The sequence below is a fragment of the Branchiostoma floridae genome, chromosome 11 (assembly GCF_000003815.2).
Source record: "Branchiostoma floridae strain S238N-H82 chromosome 11, Bfl_VNyyK, whole genome shotgun sequence".
In the NCBI taxonomy this organism is placed as follows: Eukaryota; Metazoa; Chordata; class Leptocardii; order Amphioxiformes; family Branchiostomatidae; genus Branchiostoma; species Branchiostoma floridae.
In genome coordinates, this window is record NC_049989.1 from 19,772,869 (window position 1) to 19,796,317 (window position 23,449).

General features: G+C 41.4%; 2 protein-coding genes across 11 annotated transcripts in view; both read left to right on the forward strand.

The window, feature by feature from the left end:
- LOC118426343 overlaps positions 1-9,663 on the forward strand; it is a 19,047-nt gene extending 9,384 nt beyond the window's left edge. For all 10 annotated transcript variants that reach the window (XM_035835659.1, XM_035835658.1, XM_035835657.1 and 7 more), the window contains exons 4-16: positions 189-317; positions 838-957; positions 1,339-1,552; positions 2,013-2,155; positions 2,821-3,045; positions 3,445-3,642; positions 4,075-4,196; positions 4,444-4,488; positions 5,157-5,266; positions 5,874-6,055; positions 6,585-6,926; positions 7,391-7,523; positions 8,262-9,663. In XM_035835659.1, the coding sequence (XP_035691552.1) occupies positions 189-317; positions 838-957; positions 1,339-1,552; positions 2,013-2,155; positions 2,821-3,045; positions 3,445-3,642; positions 4,075-4,196; positions 4,444-4,488; positions 5,157-5,266; positions 5,874-6,055; positions 6,585-6,926; positions 7,391-7,523; positions 8,262-8,658 (2,360 nt within the window). In that variant the 3' untranslated portion in view covers positions 8,659-9,663. The remainder of the gene's footprint in view (positions 1-188; positions 318-837; positions 958-1,338; positions 1,553-2,012; positions 2,156-2,820; positions 3,046-3,444; positions 3,643-4,074; positions 4,197-4,443; positions 4,489-5,156; positions 5,267-5,873; positions 6,056-6,584; positions 6,927-7,390; positions 7,524-8,261) is intronic.
- A 2,105-nt stretch (positions 9,664-11,768) lies between these two features.
- LOC118425284 overlaps positions 11,769-23,449 on the forward strand; it is a 16,645-nt gene continuing 4,964 nt past the window's right edge. The window contains exons 1-11 of the mRNA XM_035834082.1: positions 11,769-12,131; positions 14,327-14,452; positions 17,090-17,302; positions 17,714-17,842; positions 18,533-18,658; positions 19,120-19,336; positions 20,240-20,394; positions 21,029-21,253; positions 22,144-22,350; positions 22,807-22,922; positions 23,101-23,145. Coding sequence (XP_035689975.1) covers positions 14,335-14,452; positions 17,090-17,302; positions 17,714-17,842; positions 18,533-18,658; positions 19,120-19,336; positions 20,240-20,394; positions 21,029-21,253; positions 22,144-22,350; positions 22,807-22,922; positions 23,101-23,145 — 1,551 coding nt within the window. The 5' untranslated portion in view covers positions 11,769-12,131; positions 14,327-14,334. The remainder of the gene's footprint in view (positions 12,132-14,326; positions 14,453-17,089; positions 17,303-17,713; positions 17,843-18,532; positions 18,659-19,119; positions 19,337-20,239; positions 20,395-21,028; positions 21,254-22,143; positions 22,351-22,806; positions 22,923-23,100; positions 23,146-23,449) is intronic.

Below are 23,449 nucleotides of genomic sequence, written 5' to 3' on the forward strand. Positions count from 1 at the left end.
CTGTCGCTGGTCAAACCTTGTCCTGCCGAGTTTTTTTGTGGATCTAAACCTCCTATGCTGGTAAATTAACCAGATCAGTACTAAAACTTGACCTTTTCTATGCTACTGCTGCAGACGTACCTCTCCAGTTGCAAGAAAGAAAGAGATTTCTTAATTCAGTTGTATAACTAATTATCATTTTTCCTCAGTTCGACACACTGGTGATGACGTCCCACCCCCCGTGACGTCTACCAAGAGCACCATGCTGGTCCGGTTCACCTCCGACTACAGCGTGGGCAGATCTGGGTTCCAGGCCACCTACACGGCTATATCTAAAGGTTTGGAATCAAGCTTATCTTTTTAAGTACATTGTGCGTTTTTAAAGGCCAATGTTAGTTCATTTTCGATATTTTTCTATCACATATTCCAGAGCCAGTATGTGATAAGACCTGACGATATTCTACCCCAATGTCCGATTTATACCATAATAGATGATGCGACAATGTCATTTTATTTATAATTGAGTGAATGGGAAATGGTTTGGGGTTTCAAAAATGTATGCAAATCCCAGATTTATGCTAATGACTGTGTAGGGTATTTGTACTAACGACCAGTATTTTTACAAGCATTGTTTACCATGCATGTCTTTCAACAATGGTTCTACATGGCTCAATGATTTGATAATTGGTTATGTGAGGCCACGCGCCATTCAATGTATAGAATAAGTTAACGGATTTCACGTATGACATCAGCAACATTTTAGATATCGTGTAACAGTGACAAAAAAGATCGGGCGACACTTCAGAAGGGGGACCCTTGTGTATTGTAACAATTTATAATGCCTATTCTGTATTTCAGTGTATGCTAACTGCACAGTTGGCCAGTACCGTTGCGGAGACGGTGTGACGTGTATTGAGTCTTGGAAGCGGTGTAACGGAGAAACTGACTGTAGTGATGCGAGTGACGAGGGATCGTGTAGTAAGTTCTCCTTTTCATTACCTATTTTTTGCACGGTTATTTGTAGGAAACTATAGCATATCCATAGATATTTATCCCTTCTTTGGATGTTAAAATCCACGTGTCAGCATTGTATCTGTAATTTCTATACAACTATAGGTGCAGGCTTTTTTTAAACGTTTAAACGGGCCTATGGTGTTGAAATTGAATCTTTCAATCTGGTATCTTGAGTACTGTCTTTAACAAAGCATTTACGGACAAAGAAGATAAATGGCGTGGGATTGTGTGCCGATAGGAATGATAGTTGATATGACTGAATCGATCAAAACTATAGAGAATAGAGGTCATTAGTGTGCTGACAATCATTAGTTTAATCACAGTGCCATCACTTCTTTTCCGCAGATTGTGAAGGCATCCCTCCGTATTTCACCCTGTGCAGAGTCCTGTCCTACCCCAACGCTGGTTTGCCCAACCCGTTCAACCACGGCACGATCCAGGACGTTCAGAACGCGCCTCAGATCAGCGATCTCACTGCGCTCATCAACACACAGTGTCACCCTGAGATCAACCAGCTGGTCTGCGCTCTTCTTCTGCCAAACTGCAACCAAACTCTAGGGTAAGATCACATTGTGCAGTGAATAACAGGATCTTAGTACACAACTGGGTTTCTTATTCAACTGAACTTTCGGTGACCACTTGTCACCTTCAGGATGGCAATTCTGACTGGTACATCTGGCACTGCAGCGTAGGTGTCGCTTCTAACAGATGTGATCCTGTAAAGTATTTACATTATACACATACATAGTTACGTAAACAGGTGTGTTATTTACATAGCTACTACCAAGTAACAGTGATAGCATTGGAAAAAGTCAATAAATGAAATAAATAAATAGACTTTATGCTTAATACTTTATACTTATATCTCTAGGAAAATTACTAGATTATACACCAAATAAACTATAGTTCATTTATGGAAAACCGCTCTACATTGACGATCTGCATAATCAAATGTTTGAAACAAGCAGTGATCAGAGTACCACCAGCTTAGTAATGTTGTTACATGTTGTGTTTCACAGCCGCCACAAGCTCCCGTGCCGGTCTTGGTGTGAAGAGGTGCGGAAGTCCTGCTCGGGTCAGTCCACGCTACAATATCTGCCATCTTGTGGGATTTTTCCAAACTCCAGCTGCTACAACATCCCGCCATCAAGGAAGGGCGAAGGTACTAGTAATTGCACGCCGTATTTTGTAACATTTACATACAATTTACAAAATACTCTCTCTCTCTCCCATGATATATACAACTACAGAAGATTTAGCTATTAGCTATTCGACCTCTGGTTCAACACATAAAATGCATATCGGACGTGACAGAAAGACAACAAAAACAATCACACTAAAGTCATATCAGATACATGTGCACATTATAATACCATACAAAGTCAAAATCGACACCCTATGTCCGCCCTACAAATCACTGTGAACTTTCCCCCTTACCATAGCATACCGTTCGTTTGTCCTCTACTAGTGCAAGCCAGGGGGTGGGGGGTCTCAAACTTCAAGGGGTATGTACAGGGGGGTGTTAGAGTTTAACAATTGCCCATTTTTTTTTACCTCTGTACTTAGATAGATCATCAACCATATTTCATAATGTGTATTTCATAAAGCTGGTATTAATGTCCCTCCCTACGTATATTGTAGATGCTACAGCGGGAATGGAGTAAACTACAGAGGAGACGAGAATACGTCGCTATCTGTATAATGAGAAATGTTTGCGATGGTTTTTCTCTTTGGCTCTTTCACCGCAAACACGAGACCACCCCCGAACACTCCATTTTCTCCCTACAGCTTCACAATATCTCATCGTTTATTCGTCTTTGATTGCAGATGAGTGTTACAGGGGGAATGGAGTAAACTACAGAGGAGACGACAACACGTCGCCATCCGGGAAGAACTGTGAGCGGTGGGACTTGGACACTCACAAAGCCTTGCTGGATAGGTACGAATGGGCAAACCTGGATGAAAACTTCTGTCGGAACCCTGACGGATGGGAGAGACCGTGGTGTTACGTCGAGGGGGGTTTCGAGGAATGCGACATCGTTCCTTGCGATGGTGCGTATGGAGAAGTCACGTAGTCCGATACGTTATGTGTTTATACCCCCTTTCCACTAGGACGGCGCCATCGCCACGCTGTCTAGTGGAAAGGGGGCCTCGGCTTCTATCCCTTTGCTGCCAGGAAATAGTCAAGCACACACAGGGACGTAATAGAACGTTGTATTCATATGAGTCGCTAGAGCTGAATTCCCCTGGCCCCAGTCCACATGCGTGGACTGTTCCATTGGTAAGGGGGTAAGAAATATATAAGCAATGTAACATTATGTGCTATTGTAAAGCTGAATTGCATGGCATAGTACATGCATAGTGGTGTATGAAATAGACATGCGGCGTCGTGTGTGTTGTAACTTGTGGAGTGTCGGGCACAGAACTCACCAAACGCTTTTCATCTTGCAGTCGTTGGCTGCACGGATCCAGGCAAACCTACCTTCGGACAGAGGAGCCCTCTGCTGAAGTTCTACAAGGACGGAGATCGGATCACGTTCACCTGCGACAGAGGCTACAAGTTCAAGGTGGATTCTCCACCCAACAGGGCGCAGTGTATCGTCAACGGAACCACTGCAAAATGGTCCTCAAGCCTGCCTTACTGTGAAGGTAAATTCATAGTTTTATTTTCGTTGAATAGCCACGTGTGAATACAGTTTACTACAAGGAGGCGAGGGAAGGGGCAGATGATCTACGTAAGTCTGGACCAAGTCTCGTGCTCTCTCGCGAGACTAGGTCAGTCTGTGAAGAAGATGTACTGCAAGACATCGAAATTTGGTTAAATATCTCTTTGTCTTTAAAAACCGTCAATGTTTGAGGAATATTGTAGTACCAACTTTTATTTTGGCTTACATGTTGGTTTGGCTGTTCAACTAGTCTGTGGCTGTTACAAATGACCAGCCCTGCTGAAAACAAAACATTATATAGACTATACACTAAAGGTTTTTCGCATGGATAGAATAACAATCAATAGCGATTTTCTAAGTGTATAAGAGATATTGTATGGTTCCAGCTTTCAATGCCATCTAATGTACCTTGCAGTGGACCAAAAGTGGAAGCTGACAAAAGACGTCTTCAGCACTGAGGTGTACAACAAGGCATTCGCTCCATCAAAGGGCAAAAACATCAAAGTGCATGCGTACATCGAAAACACCATCTCACTGGTAAGTTCCAGATACAAAGGCATAATTAACGTATCAAGATTAGTATGTCACTTTCGTTTGCTTGGTTTTTGTTGTATAGGAACAAAGGAAGCTCAACGCTGAAGGCAACTAAAAGAATTGAAAATTTTATGTTCAGAAAGTTAAAAAGATGTAAAAAAACAGAATAACAGATATTATCTAAAAATCCACATCAAAACCATATATAAGTACATATCATAGTGTACTTATCCTTCTCCAACTTTTTCAGGATGAAAAGAATGAGCAGATAATAAATGCTGTGAAGATGGCATTGGTAAGTACAGCTTTTATCATCGATATCCTCCTCTGGTCAAGTTGCTGACACTCTGCCCCAATCCCTTGCTGACACTTTACCCCCCCCCCCCCCCCCATCCCTATTCATTTCATATATAAATCGTGCTCTGTATGTGACTGAGGCTTTTCTACGCAATGCATGTTGCTGGTGCTGGGTCCTTTACGAAATTGGAAAATAAACTTAAACTTCCCATGAATACATTTTCCCTACATGATGATCAGAAGGATAATAATCAACTCGTTTGCATCAACATCGTCTTAACTTGTCTTACCCTTGTTTCATTTAGACTGCTAGAAATTGTATTCCTCTCTTTTGCATGTTAATTCATAGTCAGAATAAAAAACTTTCTCTTCAACTAGATTACTTTTGCATAGCAATTCATAGTTAGGATATAAAAAAATCTTACTCTCCATCGAGATCTCTTCAGTTTCAGTGACTAAAGGTAGTGGATTTTACCTGAAACCTCTGAACGTTTCCAAAACCATATCCAGTTGTCTATAATGATCAACTGCTTTTTGGCGTATCTTATCACCTGGATGTCTAACCTTCATCGACGTAATGACCAGAAGTTTGTTTAGAAGCAACCAAATCCACAAAATGCCATTATGAGTCCGTTGCAAACTTAGCACTTTACCATCTCGTGGTAGGAATGGAAGGACGAGCGTTTGGAGTGGCAAGCGAATGAGTATGGTGGTCTGAGCTTCATCTACGTGAGTGACAAGACCATTTGGACGCCTGGATTGACGCTCAAACGGAAGTACGTTAAGATATTGTTAGAACATTTACTTGAATACCGTTCAAAGGCTCAATGTATGACATCGAGAAGCTAAATTCGAAAGTTCTCAGACTGTTTTACATGCTGTTGAAACTTTGGTAAGGGCTGCCGGATTTGGCTTACCCGGTGCCAATCCCTGTTATAAAACAGGATACGTTGGGATATCAAGTCGACGACGGTGGTTTCAAATCGCAATGTTTTTGAGTTACTTTTATTTTTAACCACCGTCCGTCCACATGATATCCCTAACTAAATACCCTGCTTGAAAAACAACGGCTATAGGTTACCTCGTGGATTAAGGTAAACCAGCATTATAATATCTTATAGCAATGTGCGAAGAGGGCAAAAACAAACTTACAGATACCATAGCGATGAATACCAAGCTAGTTTTGTTTTGCAACGAACATTATTGCAGGCTATCTCCTTTTCGCAGAGGACTTTGCACTTTTTAATTTTCAATTATGATACCAGATTCGACCACAGCGTTGGTAAAAACAATCAATTTAGTCATGCCAAAAAATAGTTACTCTAACCTACATCGACGCAATTTAGTTGTAGATAACATCGGAACTGTTTCTGTCTTACACAGCTTTGACACAGACTATACAGGCGGGTTCCCTTCAACTGACGTAAGAGTATCCAGCTCAGGAGAAGCCCACGCGACCTTGGAGTTCCTGGCCTCCACCACCTGTGACTTGGACCCGTTCCTGTTTCCGCAGGACAACATGACATGTCCCGTCTGCTTAAAGGGAGGGCCTGAAACCGTTATAGGTACTTCTAGAGTCTGAATACGACCAGAAAATAAGCTACAGTGTATGAAGTAGTATAAATGGATTTCTTTTTTCTTACTTCCATCAATGTTCGTCACTCGTCAGGTTTAAAAACAACAGATCTGCTCAGGAATTTTTCCCTTTTAAAAACACTTTACTGAAACGTATTCCTAATTAATGTAAGGCTCACCAGTACAAACAAGTTTATGTATCTAAAAGAAAGATAAGAAATTCTATGGACAGTAGACAAATGTATTTTCTCAACAATTTCAGTATAAGTTTCAGCCGGTAGGCAAGTAGTTGTCGCGATTTCTACTGTCTGCCTTTTGCTAGGAAGGTGGAAGTAGTTAAGAATTGCGACCAAAACCTCTGCTTGGAGAATACTGCAATTGTTGAGAAAATACAACCTGTCTACTGGCTATATACCAATCATTTCCATCAAAAAATGCTAAGCCTCTGCTTGGAGAATACAACTGCAGTGCTGTGATAAAATGTTGATGTTGTTTGTTATTTTTCTTTTACTCCCAAAGCATGTGCCGAGAACGTTACAGACTCCAATGAGACAGAATTCCTGACCTGCAGCAAGACCAGCGCGTCCATTACGACCGGGGAGTGGGGCGGGCGCGTCACCCTCTCAGCCACCGGCAACACTGCCTGCCTCACCATCACCATCCAGCGGGATCCCAGCTACCACTACGCCACAACCATCTCCCCCTGCATCATCCTGGTGGTCCTCATGATCATCACCTTCATCATGCCCATCGACAAAGGTGACAGGATCGGGTTCGGCGTCACCGTGCTGTTGTCCATGGTGGTGTCGCTAGTCGTCGTCACGGGCTTCCTGCCTGTCAAGGGGACCCTGCCCTTCATCGGTATGGGGATGTTAACTTTGGTTTTCTTGCTTGTGTCTCTGTTTATCTCATATATGAGCTCTAATCCGCCTTGAAGGACTGCTTTTTACTAAGTTAGACATGCCGGTCATTATGTCAAATATAACATGACAGTTATATGTATATCACAATAATAAACATACATACATAATCATCAGTACAGCCTTCGTCAAGTTGATTTTGGTCGGGAGTCCAGCATTGCGCTCTCTTCAAAATGAACAACGAGGATGAAATATGCAGTTGCACTGCAAAAGCCTTGACCGCTGTGTACATTTATCTCTAAAACTTGCATATGTGGAGTTGGTAGGATGACAATGACAAATGGCGTTTGGTTTGGACCTCTTAGCCATTGCTAATGGGCATGTCACACTTGGGCGTATTTCAAGTTCATATGATTTTCGTATTGTCATTTTTTGTCTCATTGATCTCCTGTTGTTTTACCGCAGCCATGTTGATCATCGTTGCCATGGGGATGATGGGAGGCTTCATGTTGGTGACCCTCTGCATCATCATCATCCACGACCGGAAGGGCACCTTGCCTCCCTGGGCACGCAAGTTCTTCCTGCGACACGTGGCAAGGTATTGGGCAGTTCAATTCAGTTCAGTTCGTCCTCGTAGGTGCCACTAATAATGTCAGTCCATGCATCTTTATCTTGGGCAAAGAGCCTATCCAAATATATAGAAAACATATAAGAAACAGGCCGTGAAAAGTACTAGTAACCTACCTATGAGGTTTAGCCCATGAAAACTCATATTGACAGACAGAGTAGTCTTACCTCTAAAATATCTAAAGTATCCATCTAGTAATTTTGAGTCGAAACCTGCCGGCGGAAACTCTTCTCACACCATCTGATGACCTTTGACCTCTTAAACAAGGCATTTGTCCTATTTACGTTTAATCGCTTGTGTTGCACTGTTTGATTATCCGATAATCTTGAAGATAATATTGACATCCTCTCTATATTAGCCCGAAATTAGAAAAGAGATATATAAATTCTGGAGTACAAAAAGAAGTTACCTACCTCCTGGATTGATATAATGCAGCCTTTAAGTAACTTTTAGAAGTCTTTCGTTGCACATCTATGAAGAGACGCAATTGCGTACTTTTCACATGCATGTTTGGCATTTGTTTCCACACCGCAAAATTACGTCTTATTAGGCTGCCATCCTTCCGTTGGTCCTGCGCAATACATTTTACATCAAATTACTTTCAGTTGAGAAAAAAAGAAACCCAACTATACCTCGATCCCTGGTGTCTGAAAACATAGCAATTCATTTCTCCAATTTTACCTTGAAACCTGTTCTTCGTTCTTCCAGGATGCTTTTCATGGGAGATCTGACGAGGAAACTGCCCCCAACTGAGGAAAACGGCGGTCCCCCAAATGACGAAGTCCTCTGCAACTGGTCAGCAGCTAACAAGGTGCAGCCCGACGGCTCTAACGGAAATGACGTAGTGACCCGTCCGCCCAGTAGAGTCCAGCAGGTTGAAGTTAAATCTAACATGCCAGGGATGCAGGGCACGTTGGACGAGCTGAAGACTAGCGTCAGACAGCTGTCTGCCAGCATCGAAGCTCTAGCCAACTCGAGCGGCGGAGGTGAAGATGAGGTGACAGAATACAACCTGTTAGCGTACGTGCTGGACAGGATCTGTCTGTTTTTGTACATAGCCGGCATCATTGTCGCCATCCCCTGCACTCTATACCTTGGGAAGTAAACTTACAGCATTGTCATTGAAATGTCTTCGCGTTATCTTGAAAGGCTGACATTTGCTATTGAGCAAATATAGCATATTTTCATATCAACTTTTTGCAAAAATTGACCTACTCCAAAACATCATCCCACACCATAATTGATTTTTTTTTAAACTCCCGCCATACAAGAATGGGCTCTTCCGGAACGCCCCTATCTATGCAGAATGGGCCGATCTATGTGACCCATTTCATTTCATGTATTGATTGAAATATAATTTTGGGTGGCCCACAAAATAACATTGGTTAGCAAAAACTAAATAATACTAAAAATAAAATGCTTTGAAAGTAAAATTGTCGTACTTATACTATAACCTATAACTCATTTACGGTTGTTTACCTGGTGATATGGCATCTTATATGGGGTTGCATTAAATTAAATCCCACGTGCTGATAGATAAAGAAATGTTCAGCTGTAAAAACTTAATACACTTTCGTTCAATGGTGAAAGATAACCATGAATGATCTTCTCGATTGTTTTCAGTTCAGAAAAATACGCCATACTCACTTTATGTAAAGGTTGACTTTTAATTGTGCTGTATTTAAAAAAAATAAGAGTAAATCTTCGCGGGGACAAAAATGTTATGAATATTTTTTCAACGATAAATAATTTACGACAATTTGAATAAAATGTAATGACTCTCTCTGTCTCTCTCTTTCTCCCCCTCTCTCTATCTGCCTCTCTCTTTCTCTATCCGTCTCTCACACTGTCTCTGTGTCTCCCTGTGCCTCTTTTTTTCTCTGTCCCTCTCTCATATATATTATAAAGAGACAGAGTGTGTGTTTTATAAACTGTATGTTTTCATAAATTGCATGTATGCGTTGTATATTGTGCGTATGTTGTACGTATTGCATGTTACCATGTGGCTTTTAGGGGTTTACTTACATACGTGATGACGTGTACGCATGTTTCTGTTTCTGTTGATATTGTATTATCCATGATTCTAAAATAAATAAAGGTCTAACAGTTATTTGTTGCGACGTCATTTTGTTTGATTGCAGAGTCAAATTTTTATACGTTTACAAAATGGGTATAGTTGCGTGTAGGTGTACCTGTGGATGAATTCAAAACGAAATAAATTTATTTGTGAGAGAAAAACGGAAAACTTTATACGTCATGGTGTCCAAATATAGAAACGCAACAATGATCAAAATCAGCTATAACGCAAACAAAAATGCCAGAAATGAGAAACCAAAGCAAGACTGTCATTAAGGATTTAATTTTTTGTAACAGCAATTACATTATCGAACTCCTTTTATCAATGGATAGGAACGTTCAATCGTACATAAAATATTAGGCATCAAACAGTAATTCAAAAAGTTGTATCCATAGCACTATCTGATGGAAACCCTGGGAGAGGGAGAGAGAGAGAGAGGAAGAGAGAGAGAGGGGGGGCGGGTCATTCGTAACCCTTTGTCTTCACTTTGAATAGAAAGGAAAATCAATCTAGACATCAATAGCATTGGATGTCAATATCGCATGACATCAAAGTGCAAGATCTAACCGATTTCCCTTTAAACAGGCCGGGTCAATCCAACGATAGACAAGGGGTGTATTTATTGAACAAGTATAGCTTTCGAAAGTATTAGATTAAGCGATTAAAATGACTAGGAAACCTTATCTGACATAATTCAACAAGTTTACGTGGAGTAAACTTTAAAAAATCTATCCCGCGACCAATCTGCTATGGAATAGTGGATAGCCAAGGGCAGAGTTTCTTAGAACGTACCATAATCCAGCCAGAAAGGAGATAATAAATCACGACGTACACTCTTTGTAGCTTGATTTTGAAAAAAAAAGACTGTCATCAAGAATGCAAGCATCTGTGCCTAGGCCTGCACTACCGAAATCCTTGTTTATACCATTATATATTTTCCAAGCAATAAAACACACCGTATTCAAGCAAAGCGGCGTATCATACCCCCCCCCCCCTGGCAAGGTCGATGGAATAGGCCCGAGTAACTACCCTATGATTATGACTCATTATCTAATTCTCTCACCTGAGAAGGGCACTTGTAGGGTGAAATTATCGTCACTGCAGCTAGGTTTATGGGTCGTTCGGTGTAATATAACCAACTGCTGCCGCGCCGCGCGCCTGCGAAGCTGGTGTGTTACGTAAGCTGGTGTGTTACGCATCTATATGGCGGTTATACCGGCTATATAGATACAGATACAGAAGGGCACTTGTAGGGTGAAATTATCGTCACTGCAGCTAGGTTTATAGGGCTCACTTCCAGACAGAACCGGACAAGACTGACCCTCAAGCAGGCGGGCAGACACAAGGTAAAGGTGGGGTCACACCTGCGTATATATTTAAGTCCGTATGAGGCGCGCATGGGAGTATTCACCTCCATCAGGCTCCACAGGTCGTTGTAAAAATAATAGAAATTGGACCAACGTAAACAGGTAACATGTCAAACGAGTTAGCTGGGTCGCTAACCATACTTCTCGGTCAGCTAACTCATCTGGCCTGTTATGTATCTATGTTTGTCGGAACCAGTTCGGAACATAGCATTGCATGTAGTTCAAGACAAATGTACATGTGAAGAGCCGCGAAAGGAGCTATAATTTGTAGTATGTTGCAATTACAGAAAGTCACAACGATGAAGCGATGACGAAGCAATAAAATCCTCGAGTCCGACGAATTATTTTTGATGGCGTTCGGCTAGGTTAGGTCATGTTATGTGAAAAACGAGCTCTCCGCCATTCAAATCGTGACCATGGCATGTCCAAACACGATATATCTATCCCAAAAATTCCACATCAATACCAAGGGAAGGCGCTAATTAAGGGGCCAAGATATAATCATTTTCAATTTTTGTCACACCCCACTAACAAGCCAAGCATGACACCAATCCATCAAGCCGTTCTTGAGTTATCTCGTTGACACACCATGAATATTTCATGGAGGTGATAAACTGTGAATGTAAAACGTAATAGTTGTTCAAATGAAAAAAAAATTGGAACCCTACATATTCGCGGTGTCCAACTAAAGATATATGGTGACGACCGGAATCACTTATAAGACAAACGTAACCAATCAAATGACGAAAAAAAAGGTATACGCACTACACACCTGCTTTGGAACAGTCCATAGCCAGGGACAAGGTTTGCTAGGATGCACCAAATCCTGCCATAAAAGAAACAGCAAACCGCGACTGTCATCAAGAACCACCTGTTACTGCACTATCGAACTCCTTGTATATACTTTCAATACCTTCCGATACTATTATTTAAATTGAAAATAGATGTCGTATAAAACACGGGTCATCATAGACCCCCTGGCAAGGTCGATGGAGCAGACTAATACCTCTATAATCATGACTCATTTTGAGCCAAGGACACACACAGAAGGCGAGAGTGTCATCACTGCAGCTTCGGGCTGAACCTTAGACAGAACCTGGTTGGACTGACCTTCAGCTGCCGGGCTGACACAAGGTAAGCCCTTGAAACATCTGTAGTCTGTAGTCAAGCAAGAAAGGGTTTTACATTCATTTGCCTTACATTTCACAACTATGTCGTCGCATTTTCACCACTCAGATGCACCTATCATAACAACAGCCTAATTATATCAACAGTGGTGGAAGCTCCACTGCCTTTTACATTTAAACGATTGGTCTTGTATCTTGTTTGTGAAATGTTTCAACTGTGCATGAAAGTGCTTCGCCCAAATGTTTTCAGAGTTTGATAATGAGTAAAGTCCAGTTGACAGTAATAGTCACAAACAATAAGTCTTAAGATCATATTACGATCGTAAATAGTATTATTCAGATAGCCTCGCATATGTTTCTTATACATCGTTCAGCTGTGGAAAAGCCTGACTTGTAGCCTTGTCGGTGGTTTGTTCCAACACAGCCTGTTTCAAAATTCTACGCGTTTACGACGCCAAAATCGTATATGACGAATGTGGCCGCAACGTAAACAAATGACAAGGGAACTTTGCCGCCAACTGTAGTGGTGGTGTTTCACCTCACCTATCCCTTAACCTTCTGGTGGGTCGTTGGGGCACCATGACACCATGATGGTGTTTATGGATTAAAAAAAAGAAAAACAATATTATTCAGAATGGAAGCTTCTAGTGCTTTACTAACAGTATTATTCTTTCAAACACCTCGAGACAGAGTGTACATACGACGTTAGACTCTGACAGTACCGTGCCATATTGGCCTCGAACAATAGAAGCCCGTGGAACAAGCACACGTCACCCCGAGGCGAATTTCTTTTTAATTGGCTTTTCACTACGTTTCACGAGGACCCTCGCGTGTGACCTTGATAGACTCTGCTGAGAGCCGCCCAGCCAGTATTTTCACCAGCTTTTGCATTTTGGCATCATACTTCAAGTGAAGTAAGTCTTTGAGTATCAGTATAGTTAGTTACCGACGACTTCTATGGACTCACACAGCATTCGGGGTAACACAGTTACGCAGCTCAATGGAGCGGTCCCTGGTTGAAGTAATTAGTCCCTTGTAATCATCCCATGGATTTTTTTTAGATATTGGTGCAACATTTAGAATCTTGGGCTAGGAAGAACAGGGACGGTTTGGGAATTTTTCCGATTGGTGGAGATTTGCCATGTTAACTATTTTGAAATGTAGTACTTGGAGTAAGGACACATGAGAGTGGTTAGGTCAAGCGTTCACTACGCGCATTGATATTTAGACATCTTCGGTAACTCTGTGTCATGTTTACATCCTGACCAAATTGGGCGTGAAATTAGCAGGACTGTACTTTCAGCTCGTTTCTTCTCGAGTTTTAGTTTTTTTGTTATCAACTTGACCCTTGGCATTTTCTTTTGGAAGTTGTTTTTTTTTTAGGTTAAATCAAAAAATATTTTTACAAGGGCTTTGAAATGTGTGTTTCCTGTGTATTAAATGTGTTGTTGCCTCTGTGTTTATAAAAGAGTGAAAAGTCGAACCGCGATTATCACCTTTAAAAACTACATAGTTACCCTTCACTGACCTTGTGATGTATACGTAGTAAACCTTCGTGGTCATACTATGCTTGAATTGACAATATGATAATAATAATGAACGAGTGCATTTCCTACCTTGGTTCTTTTCCTTCATGAACTGTGCTATTGTACGGGGATTGTTCACTGCCAATTTCTGGTCTAGTGTTACTTTCACTGCTGTCTATGCTAGGTGGTTCATACTAAGTTTATACCCATATGAAGGTAAGCAATATTCAAATATAATTCAATCTCTGTATACAACTGGATAAAAAACGGATATTTACTTCCGGACGTTTCTAGTGACATCCATCACTCTTCTTCAGCGTCACTAGAAACGTCCGGAAGTAAATATCCGTTTTTATCCAGTTGTAGAGATTGAATTGTATTTGAATAAGTTTATACCCATTTCCTTTCAGAATATCATACCCTATCACATTATATCATATAATATAATACATCATATCATGTCGTATGAATTTTATTCATTACTCTTTCTATCACCCATCACCAGTGCACATCATGCGGACACTTGTGTGGCATGCCGTGGTTGCTTGTATTTGAATAAGTTTATACCCATTTCCTTTCAGAATATCATACCCTATCACATTATATCATATAATATAATACATCATATCATGTCGTATGAATTTTATTCATTACTCTTTCTATCACCCATCACCAGTGCACATCATGCGGACACTTGTGTGGCATGCCGTGGTTGCTTCGTGTCTGCTGTTTCAAATTGTATCATCCCAAACCCAAAATGTATCATCCCAAACCCAAAGTCCTACCCAAAGCTCCCCAACTCGTGAGTATTTTTCTTTCTTTTTTCTATTCTTAAGTCAATAATGACACTAATGTCATTTTATGCTACACTGCCCAAACTTCACTCAACAGAGATATTCCCTCTTCGGCAATTTGAGAAGACTGGTAGGTTTTGATATGGACAATCTATCCGACGACATTTTAGTACAGTTGCTTTTAAAAGGATCTTCTTTTCTGTCCTCTGCAGAAAGCTTTAAAATATTAATGTTTGTGCGGGCTTTCTTAAAAGATACCAATCGCTTCAACATTGACATCCTACTAGTCTTAAGGGACTTAGTTATTAATAATCATCATATCCTCAGTTTATATCTTTGAATCTTCAATTGTTGTTTTACGCTTATTTGTTATCTTGTTTTCTTTTCTTGTATTAATTTACCAATGTATTTCTTTTTTTTTTTACTCAATGGTCACCACGTAACAAGGCCCAAAGGCCACTCAAGGTTACGGGTTACATGATTGTAACTGTAACAGCAACTCTTCGCCCTAGGTCAGAAACATCATGATTGAGACCAGCCCAATTGCTCACTATGAGTGAGGACTATCTGACCCAATAGGCGAAGCAGGGGTTACGAGGACTGCTCGGGAGATTCCCTACCCCTATTTTGGCCGGTGTGACAGCGATCTCGCCCCCCCCCCCGTGATCTCGCCCCCCCGGGGCGAAATCACTAGCGATCTCGCCCCCCCGGGGCGAAATCACTAGCGATCTCGCCCCCCCGGGGCGAAATCGCTAGCGATCTCGCCCTCCCCGGCTAGTGATCTCGCCCCCCTACCTCGCCCCCCTTTAGCGATTTCGCCCCCCCCCCCCCAAAAAAACGGGTTTACATGACATTTTAGAAGTTGATTGGTATAAATCACAAAATGCAGTTTCAGAATGATATAAGTACACGAGTTTGATACATAACTCCATTCATAGTATCAATAGTAACGTAATTACATGGTAATAAGATAGTTGAACTTGTTTCAGACAAGGAGGGTTGGGTCCCTTGTATTCCCATTATTGCATATACCTGAGTCTTGACGTAAGATGTATTTCATTGTATTGACCTGTCCTCAAACAACCTATATATCTCCAATATGAAGTCTCTACCATGAAGTGACCACAAAAGAACTATGTAATGTCTTTATTAATTATGCAAATATTAGGTATTAATTAGAATAACGCACATTTTGGTATATGCACCTGGCCAAGGGATATCTTCACCTCCAACATGACTGTTTTTTCTAGTATTTAGGAACTGATGCATTTACCCGTGTTTCTTAAGACTGGTACTTTACCAGTGTTTGTGTAGCATTTAGCAACAGCTATATCAACTTGCGCGTAGATAGTGTTTATAATGAGAAACTATTATTCACGTGTGTTTTTGTTAGTGCTTTGGAAATGTTTCTAGCACAAGAAAGAAAACACTGTGACAAATTGAAAACATATACCTGACGTATTCCGTACCATAGACGGTGTTGATTTATACGTTCGCAGTAGCACTGTTTTTATGCCACCTCAGCTGCAAAAATTGTCTTTTTCATTTCAATGTCATGTTTGCACCGAACAATATAGTATCGACTTTCGAGGTATGACAGGCATCTTACGGTACGGTAATAAGGTGCCATAAGGTACCACGTAACACACCATACACGTTACTCCCCATGTGCAGTATAGTACCAGGTAGCGTACCTGTAATATGTAGTAACCAGCTGCTCTTGGGGGGGGGGGGGGCGAAAACGCTAAAGGGGGGCGAAAACGCTAGTGATCTCGCCCCCCGGGTCGCTGTCACACCGGAATGGTTTGATCCACTCGGAAGGATGTTCGCACATGTGGCGGGTTCTTTTACGTGCATAGGGTATGGCTCTCCCCACACACGGGACCTCCATTTAACGTCCTATCCGAGGGACGACTCATTTTTCACTTGAGTAAAGTGAGTAAAGTCGTGTAAAGTGCCTTTCCCAAGGGCACAAGACCGGCAACACGGCAAGTGGATTCGAACCGGCGACCTCTCGGTCACGGGCCGAATACACTACCACTGTGCTACGCGGCCCCACAATTTGTATTTGTTTGCGGTGGCGGCATGAATTCAAGACTTGAGTGTGCCGTCACCATGTCTTGTAAATATATGTTGCAATAAAAACAAATAATGACTCGCCCTGAGGTGTATACGGTGTCATAATTCATAGCCGGCTCCTGTAACCACCAAATGAACGACCGAGGCCACATCTACACCGAAGGAAAGCGGGTCATTAACGTTATTATCATATAGATATTGTCATATATCTAGCGGTGACAACTCAGCTCTGTGCTTCGGGCGGAGCATAATTACATCACATAGTAATAGTAGCCCATAGACAAGATCAAGTTCGTCCTGCCCTTTTTTTTTGCTAACAAGGGCGGTTTGTTGTTCTCCATGGCTTCCGAACCTCCCTACCTGTGTGGCCAGGCGATGGAATCTCACCACTCCTCCATGCACCTGCCGTAACGCCACGGTTTGTGATCTGTATCAAGCCCCATTTTGACGACGTAAAAGTCTTACAGCTCACGCAAAAACAACGTCCCTAGTTTTTAAGATACGATCTCTGTTTCGGCGAAAACCGTTAACATTTGTTGTTCTTTAATTTTGTCTTATGTCACCAGCTTGTGAAACTCGGACGCTAACAAATGACACCGGATCGTTCACCAGTCCAAACTACCCAAGCAACTACCCAGACAGACAGGTCTGCCGGTACGAGATCTCTGTCACTCCGCCCAAAGTCGTCAGGCTGACCTTCACGGACTTTGACTCGGAGGAGCATTTTGATTTCGTGTACGTGTATGATGGGAACACAGCTGATGCCACACACCTGTTAGGTGAGAAAGCGATTTTGTTTCAGTATAGCCATGCACTATACAGAAAACAACATTGTCTTGTTTTCTTAATTTAAAAAGAAAGAATATTTACCATCTTCCATCTAAGACTTCAAAAACGCTATTTTGTTGTGAGACGATTATTTCAGGACCAATCATTTGTTAATACATTCTTACCAAACGTTTTACCAGCTAGGTGAGAAAACAATTTCGTTTCAGTAGAATCATACTGATTAGTTGATGATACGGATGACCTTTTTCTGGGCGCCCAAAACTTCATGCGAGCATAAGAGAAAAAAAGTTGGGCATAAAAGTCTAAATGGTACAAAATTCTAAACGCACAGAACGTGGTATACAAAACAATAAGTCAGTCATCTTACTTATTAACTCTGCAATAATTATTTCCAATCACAGGGACGTTTGATGGTACAACCATACCCAGACCATTGACGTCGACTGAGAGCTCCATGGTTGTTAAGTTTGAAACCGACAGTTATGCAAACTTTAAGGGATTTCAGGCCTACTACTCTGCCGTGGATAAAGGTACGAAAACTAACCTATCTTTGAATGTAAGTTCATCTGTGACGGTAGTTAACATAATGATACAGTTTTTTTAAAAGACTTGATATCCGTACACAAACTAAAGCGCTTTAATTTGTGTACGGATATAAAGTCTTAAAAACTGTATCATTATATTAAACTAACCTATCTGTTGCTATCATCCACGCATTCATTTCAGTACGACTCATCGGACACATGAATAATATAAACACGCAGCTGTGTTAAATTAACTGAACAGCAAACACAACCAACATATTCACATGTGTGTGGGTCGTGTGGCGTAACAACACTATGTTCGGTGATCAGAATAAAGTGGTCCAGGGTTTCAATCCTGACATGACACCGATATTGTGCCTCTGGGAAAGACACTGTACACGACTTTCCTCGGTTCACTCGGGTATAAATGAGTTTCGGATAGGACGTTAAAACACGTCCTTGAGAAGAGCCACACCTCCAGCACGTTAGAGAACCCACCAAACGTATCAAAAAGAGTAGCTAGGGATACTTCCATGTGAGTGGTTCAAAACCTATGGTCCGGGGACAATTACTGTCGTATTGAGGGCACCTGAGTTAGCACCGACTAGCATCTCCCATGAAATTCTGTGCATAGACGAAAAACAACAGATTTAGTACATATTATAAGTGACATGTCACTTTTTTTTTGATCGGCAGCATTTGCTAACTGTGTAGTCGGCCAGTACCGGTGTGATAATGGAGTGAGCTGTATAGAGTCTTCGAAACGGTGCGACGGGAAAATTGACTGTACAGACGGCAGTGACGAGGATACAAGAAATTGTGGTGGGTATCAACCATTTTTCAAACAATGTAACAACATGCGTGCAACAATGTTTCTGAACCACTCCTGCCAGTAAACTCTCTCCCCTCTCTTTATACACAATATATATACAATATACATATACAAAATCCAAATTTTGGAACAAAATATTAAAAAGTGCACTGGATAAGAGGCAAACAACCAAAGGTTCTGCCGAAAAGTGAGAGTTTGTGTTGCACCGATTAAGGAGCACCTGCTTGGCCTACCTATGACCTGTACGATGGTTGAAACAAGGCAAAACAAATCAAATCAAATCATACAAATCACCATTCACATGCACATAGCTGATACATGTCTGAGCGTAACTCCCGGAGAAGCTTTAGTGGAAGAGAGTAAGATCATAACATGAAAGAGAACACTGAAATAGGGGATCTGCAATATATTGTTTATCATTGGAACAAGCCTTTTTTTTTCTTATTTCCAGCTTGTCAAGCCATCCCACCAAATCTGACGCCATGCAGGGGCCTTGAGTACAAAATGACAACACTCCCCAACCCACTGAACAACAGTCACATCATGACCGACCAGATTGAAAACGCTTTACCGTTTTATCAACCGTTCATTCGACTCATCAACTCTTACTGCCACCCCCATGTTGCACAATTTGTATGCGCCACCGCTTTTCCTCGCTGCGAGTCCAGGTACACAATATCCATCTCCGTACAACGCGTTTGGCTATAAGTTTCATTGTTGTTATCACACGTCAGCTTTTAAAAAAAAGTAAATATCTACTAATACTGCGCAAAACTTCCATACATGCACCAGTCTATAGTAGAGTGGAATTTGTTATCACCAAGCACATTAGGGACATTGTCCCTGGATAGTTTCAAAGAATGCTTGCAGATAGATGTGCAAAAGTTAGGTGTGACGGGTCCTTCGGTGTAATATAACCAGCTGCTGCCGCGCCGCGTGCCTGCGAAGCTGGTGTGTTACGCCGGAGGGCGGTTATACCGGCTATATAGATACAGATACAGATACAGTCAAATCTCAAGCTCAAGTCCCGACAGGGCAGTCATTCAGGCAACAGCTAGCCCCTGGACTGGATGCCGGGAAGTATGGTCATTCAAACCCATCAAATAGCTTTAGAGGATTTAGATTTAGATTAGACGTAATTTCGAATTCTCTTTTGATTTATCTATAGATCTGATTTACCTTCTCTGTTAAGTATACAATTATGTATACCACTACTTTACTTTGCCTGCAATTAGCCCTCGGGCGTGAATTTGCAATAAAGATCATTATCATTATAATTCATAGGTGACCACTAAAAGTGGCCTTTAGGACTCGAAAGCATCACGTCCTTCTGAAGATGTAAGTTAAGCACAGCTGGCAGCTATGAACCACTGATAAGCCACATAATCATCTCTATTCGAGGCCATTATTCACTACAGCATATTATATAAAACATCTATACATCAACAATAATGTGATCAATAATAATGCCAACATACAGTGGTATGCTCGCTTCCATATGGTAGAAAATTAAATTTCACAGTGTGTCGTGTTGTTATAGGTATAGCAACCATGACGTGTTTTTTGTTTAGTCCTAGCCTCAGGCAGCTGCTGCCCTGTCGGTCTTGGTGTGAGGAGGTGAAGTTCTCGTGCTCCTCGAATGACTCTTGGTCAGTTTTCCCCAGCTGCGAGATTTTCCCTCACACCAACTGCAACAACGTCAGGCCTTCAACGACTCCGGAGGGTGGTAAGTCTGTCTTGATGTCAGTTGTTACCTGGGGGAAGAATTAAGAATTACAATTGGGGGGTGGGGGGTGGGGGTGTGTTCTCACCAGTAACCTAAGACCTTTTTTATGGATTTGTTAAATTTTGGCATGTTAGTATTCAGTGAAGTACCCTTAAACATGGCGATTTGGGGCACCATATTTCCAGTGATTTTAAGATTTTAGACTGGCATCCCCCATCTTGAAAGTAGTTTAGTATGGACCATTTTATCAGCTTTTCCCGGTCTTGATAGGTAGACTGTGTTATGCAAGCTGTATTTGGCAGCAGATAATCAGCACTTCTCCAAGCAGAAGTTAGGCTCTGGCTTCTGTTAGACGTCCATTTAGTGTTGTAGTCTGGCTTTCCATTTTTATAGCTTTTATTTGAGCTATTGTATTGATATATAATGTGCTCTTTAGCTCTCCAAGTATCAAGATCAGAAGTAGAAATAAGAATTTGCTTTACGGCTAAGGGTATCGAACAGCTTAGCAAAAAAAAAAACACCTTTGCCCTCACTGGAAAATACTTGACGGAGGCTTGTGTCCTATGGATTATCTTGGAAAGGGCGGAGCAGATCGATTATTTTGCAGAACCTAACTTATTGTGTGTCCTTACAGTTGAGTGCTTTGAAGGGAATGGTGTAAACTACAGAGGGAACGAGGCCAGAGATCCTATAGCCGGAGTCTCTTGCACACCATGGGAGGATGACCCCATCTACGGAGAAGAGTTTCCTTGGGCGAACCTCGTGGATAACAAATGTCGCAACCCTAATGGCGACCGCTATGGGCCATGGTGTCTCACAGGAAGTGGATTCGAGTACTGTGACCTCATTCCCTGCAAAAGTACGTTATCGACACACACACACACACACACACACACACACACACACACACACACACACACACACACACACACACACGTGAACTTGGGAAAGGCACTTAACACGACCTTCCTCACTTCACCCAGGTGTAAAAATGGGTACCTTACTTCGGTTTCTTTTGAAAAATCCCCTTTACCTTCTGTCCGTACTGTATGACCCTGTGTATATGGCGCTGATGATATAAGTTACTTACTTGAGTGCACTGCCACATTGTCCTCGTCTGCTCAAAAGAAAAAAAAAGCAGTAGAAGATAGAATACAAATAGCCCACCATACCACTCTGCGAGCTCTTAATGACAATCGGCAGCAATATGGCTGATGGTCTCCTTAAATCTTAATGATTTTTAGATATCGACCGAAGATTCTGATTAAATAGAATTATGAGGATTATTAGGTACCCAAACCAGATTTGTCCGGGTTCAGGCAAAAACAACCACCCTGCAAGAAGTTATTGGGTCGACTTCACCCCGCTCCATGTCGGTGCGGATGAATCCAAAGAGAGGCAGATATGTGGTCTGCTCTGTACTTATATGGTGGAGGAAATCACGTGATTCAGGATCGACCAATCAGCGCGCAGTACAGTTCGCTGCTATGATCAATGCAGTCAAATGTTTACCCTTTGACCGCATTAGCTCTTTGTTGTATAACTAGGTATGTGACGTGATTGACGTTTAAAACCATATTTTAGCAATGACATTTAGCTGTGGCGTCATTTTGCCATGAAGAGGATGACATCGAAACGGCTGCTCTTCAAAAACATGTGACTGTGAACAAACAACTTTGATATCCAACCATGTCACGATAGCATCTTGCTGATTTGATTATCAAAGTACATGTCTTTATGTTACTATAGCTTCCGGGTGTAAAGATCCCGGAAAACCTTCGTTTGGACAGAGGAGTCCGGTTCTGAAGTTCTACTGGCCTCAAGACAAGATCACCTACACCTGTGACACGGGGTTCAAGTTCGCTGAAGATACGCACCCAAATACAGCCCGTTGTATTACTGTTAACGAAACATCAGGAGAGGTCAACTGGAAAACACCAAAACCTAGATGCGAAGGTAAGATATAAAAAGGTACAGGTGGTCTCATAGAATTTTGATGCACGGTATTCGAAGGCACAGCCTCGATTGATGTCAACTACAATTACTAGAAAGGCCACGTATATCCGTTCCATCCAAAATCTTTTGCAAAAATTGACCATTCCAAAGTTATTTTTAACAACTAAGGGACAGCTCACCCCAGCTCTGTGAAAATATGAACTCTTGCCAAAACACCTCAAGGGAAACTCAAGTGACCCTTGCAATCCGTAATGTAAAAGCTACCCATATGCTAAATTCCAGGACATTTGGCAACTGGAACCCCCGCATTACTTCTTTTTTTTGCAGAGATTACCAACAAGTGACCTCATATCTTAGCCAATCGGTCTTTAGAGCGACGTTTTGCCTTTCTCCTTTTCTTAAAACAATGCCCTCATTGTGTATGAATGAATGTAACTTTGTTTCGTTGTGTTCTAGTCGATCAAGAATACAAGGTCCGAAAAGACCTTCTGAGTGAAAATGTCTACGACACGGGGGTACCCTCTACTAATCGATTGAAAATAAAAGCATACGTGGTCAACGTCATCGACTTGGTAAGTACAATACGCAGAAAACAGCGCTCAAAATTCTGCGATGAACAACAATATTGTTGTTGAAAGATCCTGCAACGGTAACAATATATATTATATATATATATATATATATATATATATATATATATATATATACTTAAATAATTATTCAATATCGTCTCAATTGTGTTTCTTTCAGGATGAAAAGTCAGAACAGATAGTAACGTCCTTCAAGGCTGAATACGTGAGTCCTGAGTTCCCTTTGTCCTCATTATACTGCCATACTACAATATATAATAGTGTTAGACTGGAATCCAGCCTATAATAAGTAATTTAAACTCATCTACCCTTCTCTCTGTCATGAAAAAATGACAATGTTTTACTCTTTTGATGGATCAGATAATAAAAAAAAACATTTCATTCACATTTCTACTGGTTTTGACTTGAATCCCCAATTGGCAATATTTCTGGGACAAATTTAGGATTGTACACCAACCGAAAAACGATTAAGTTGACAGCCAACATATCTACATGACATCTCAACTACA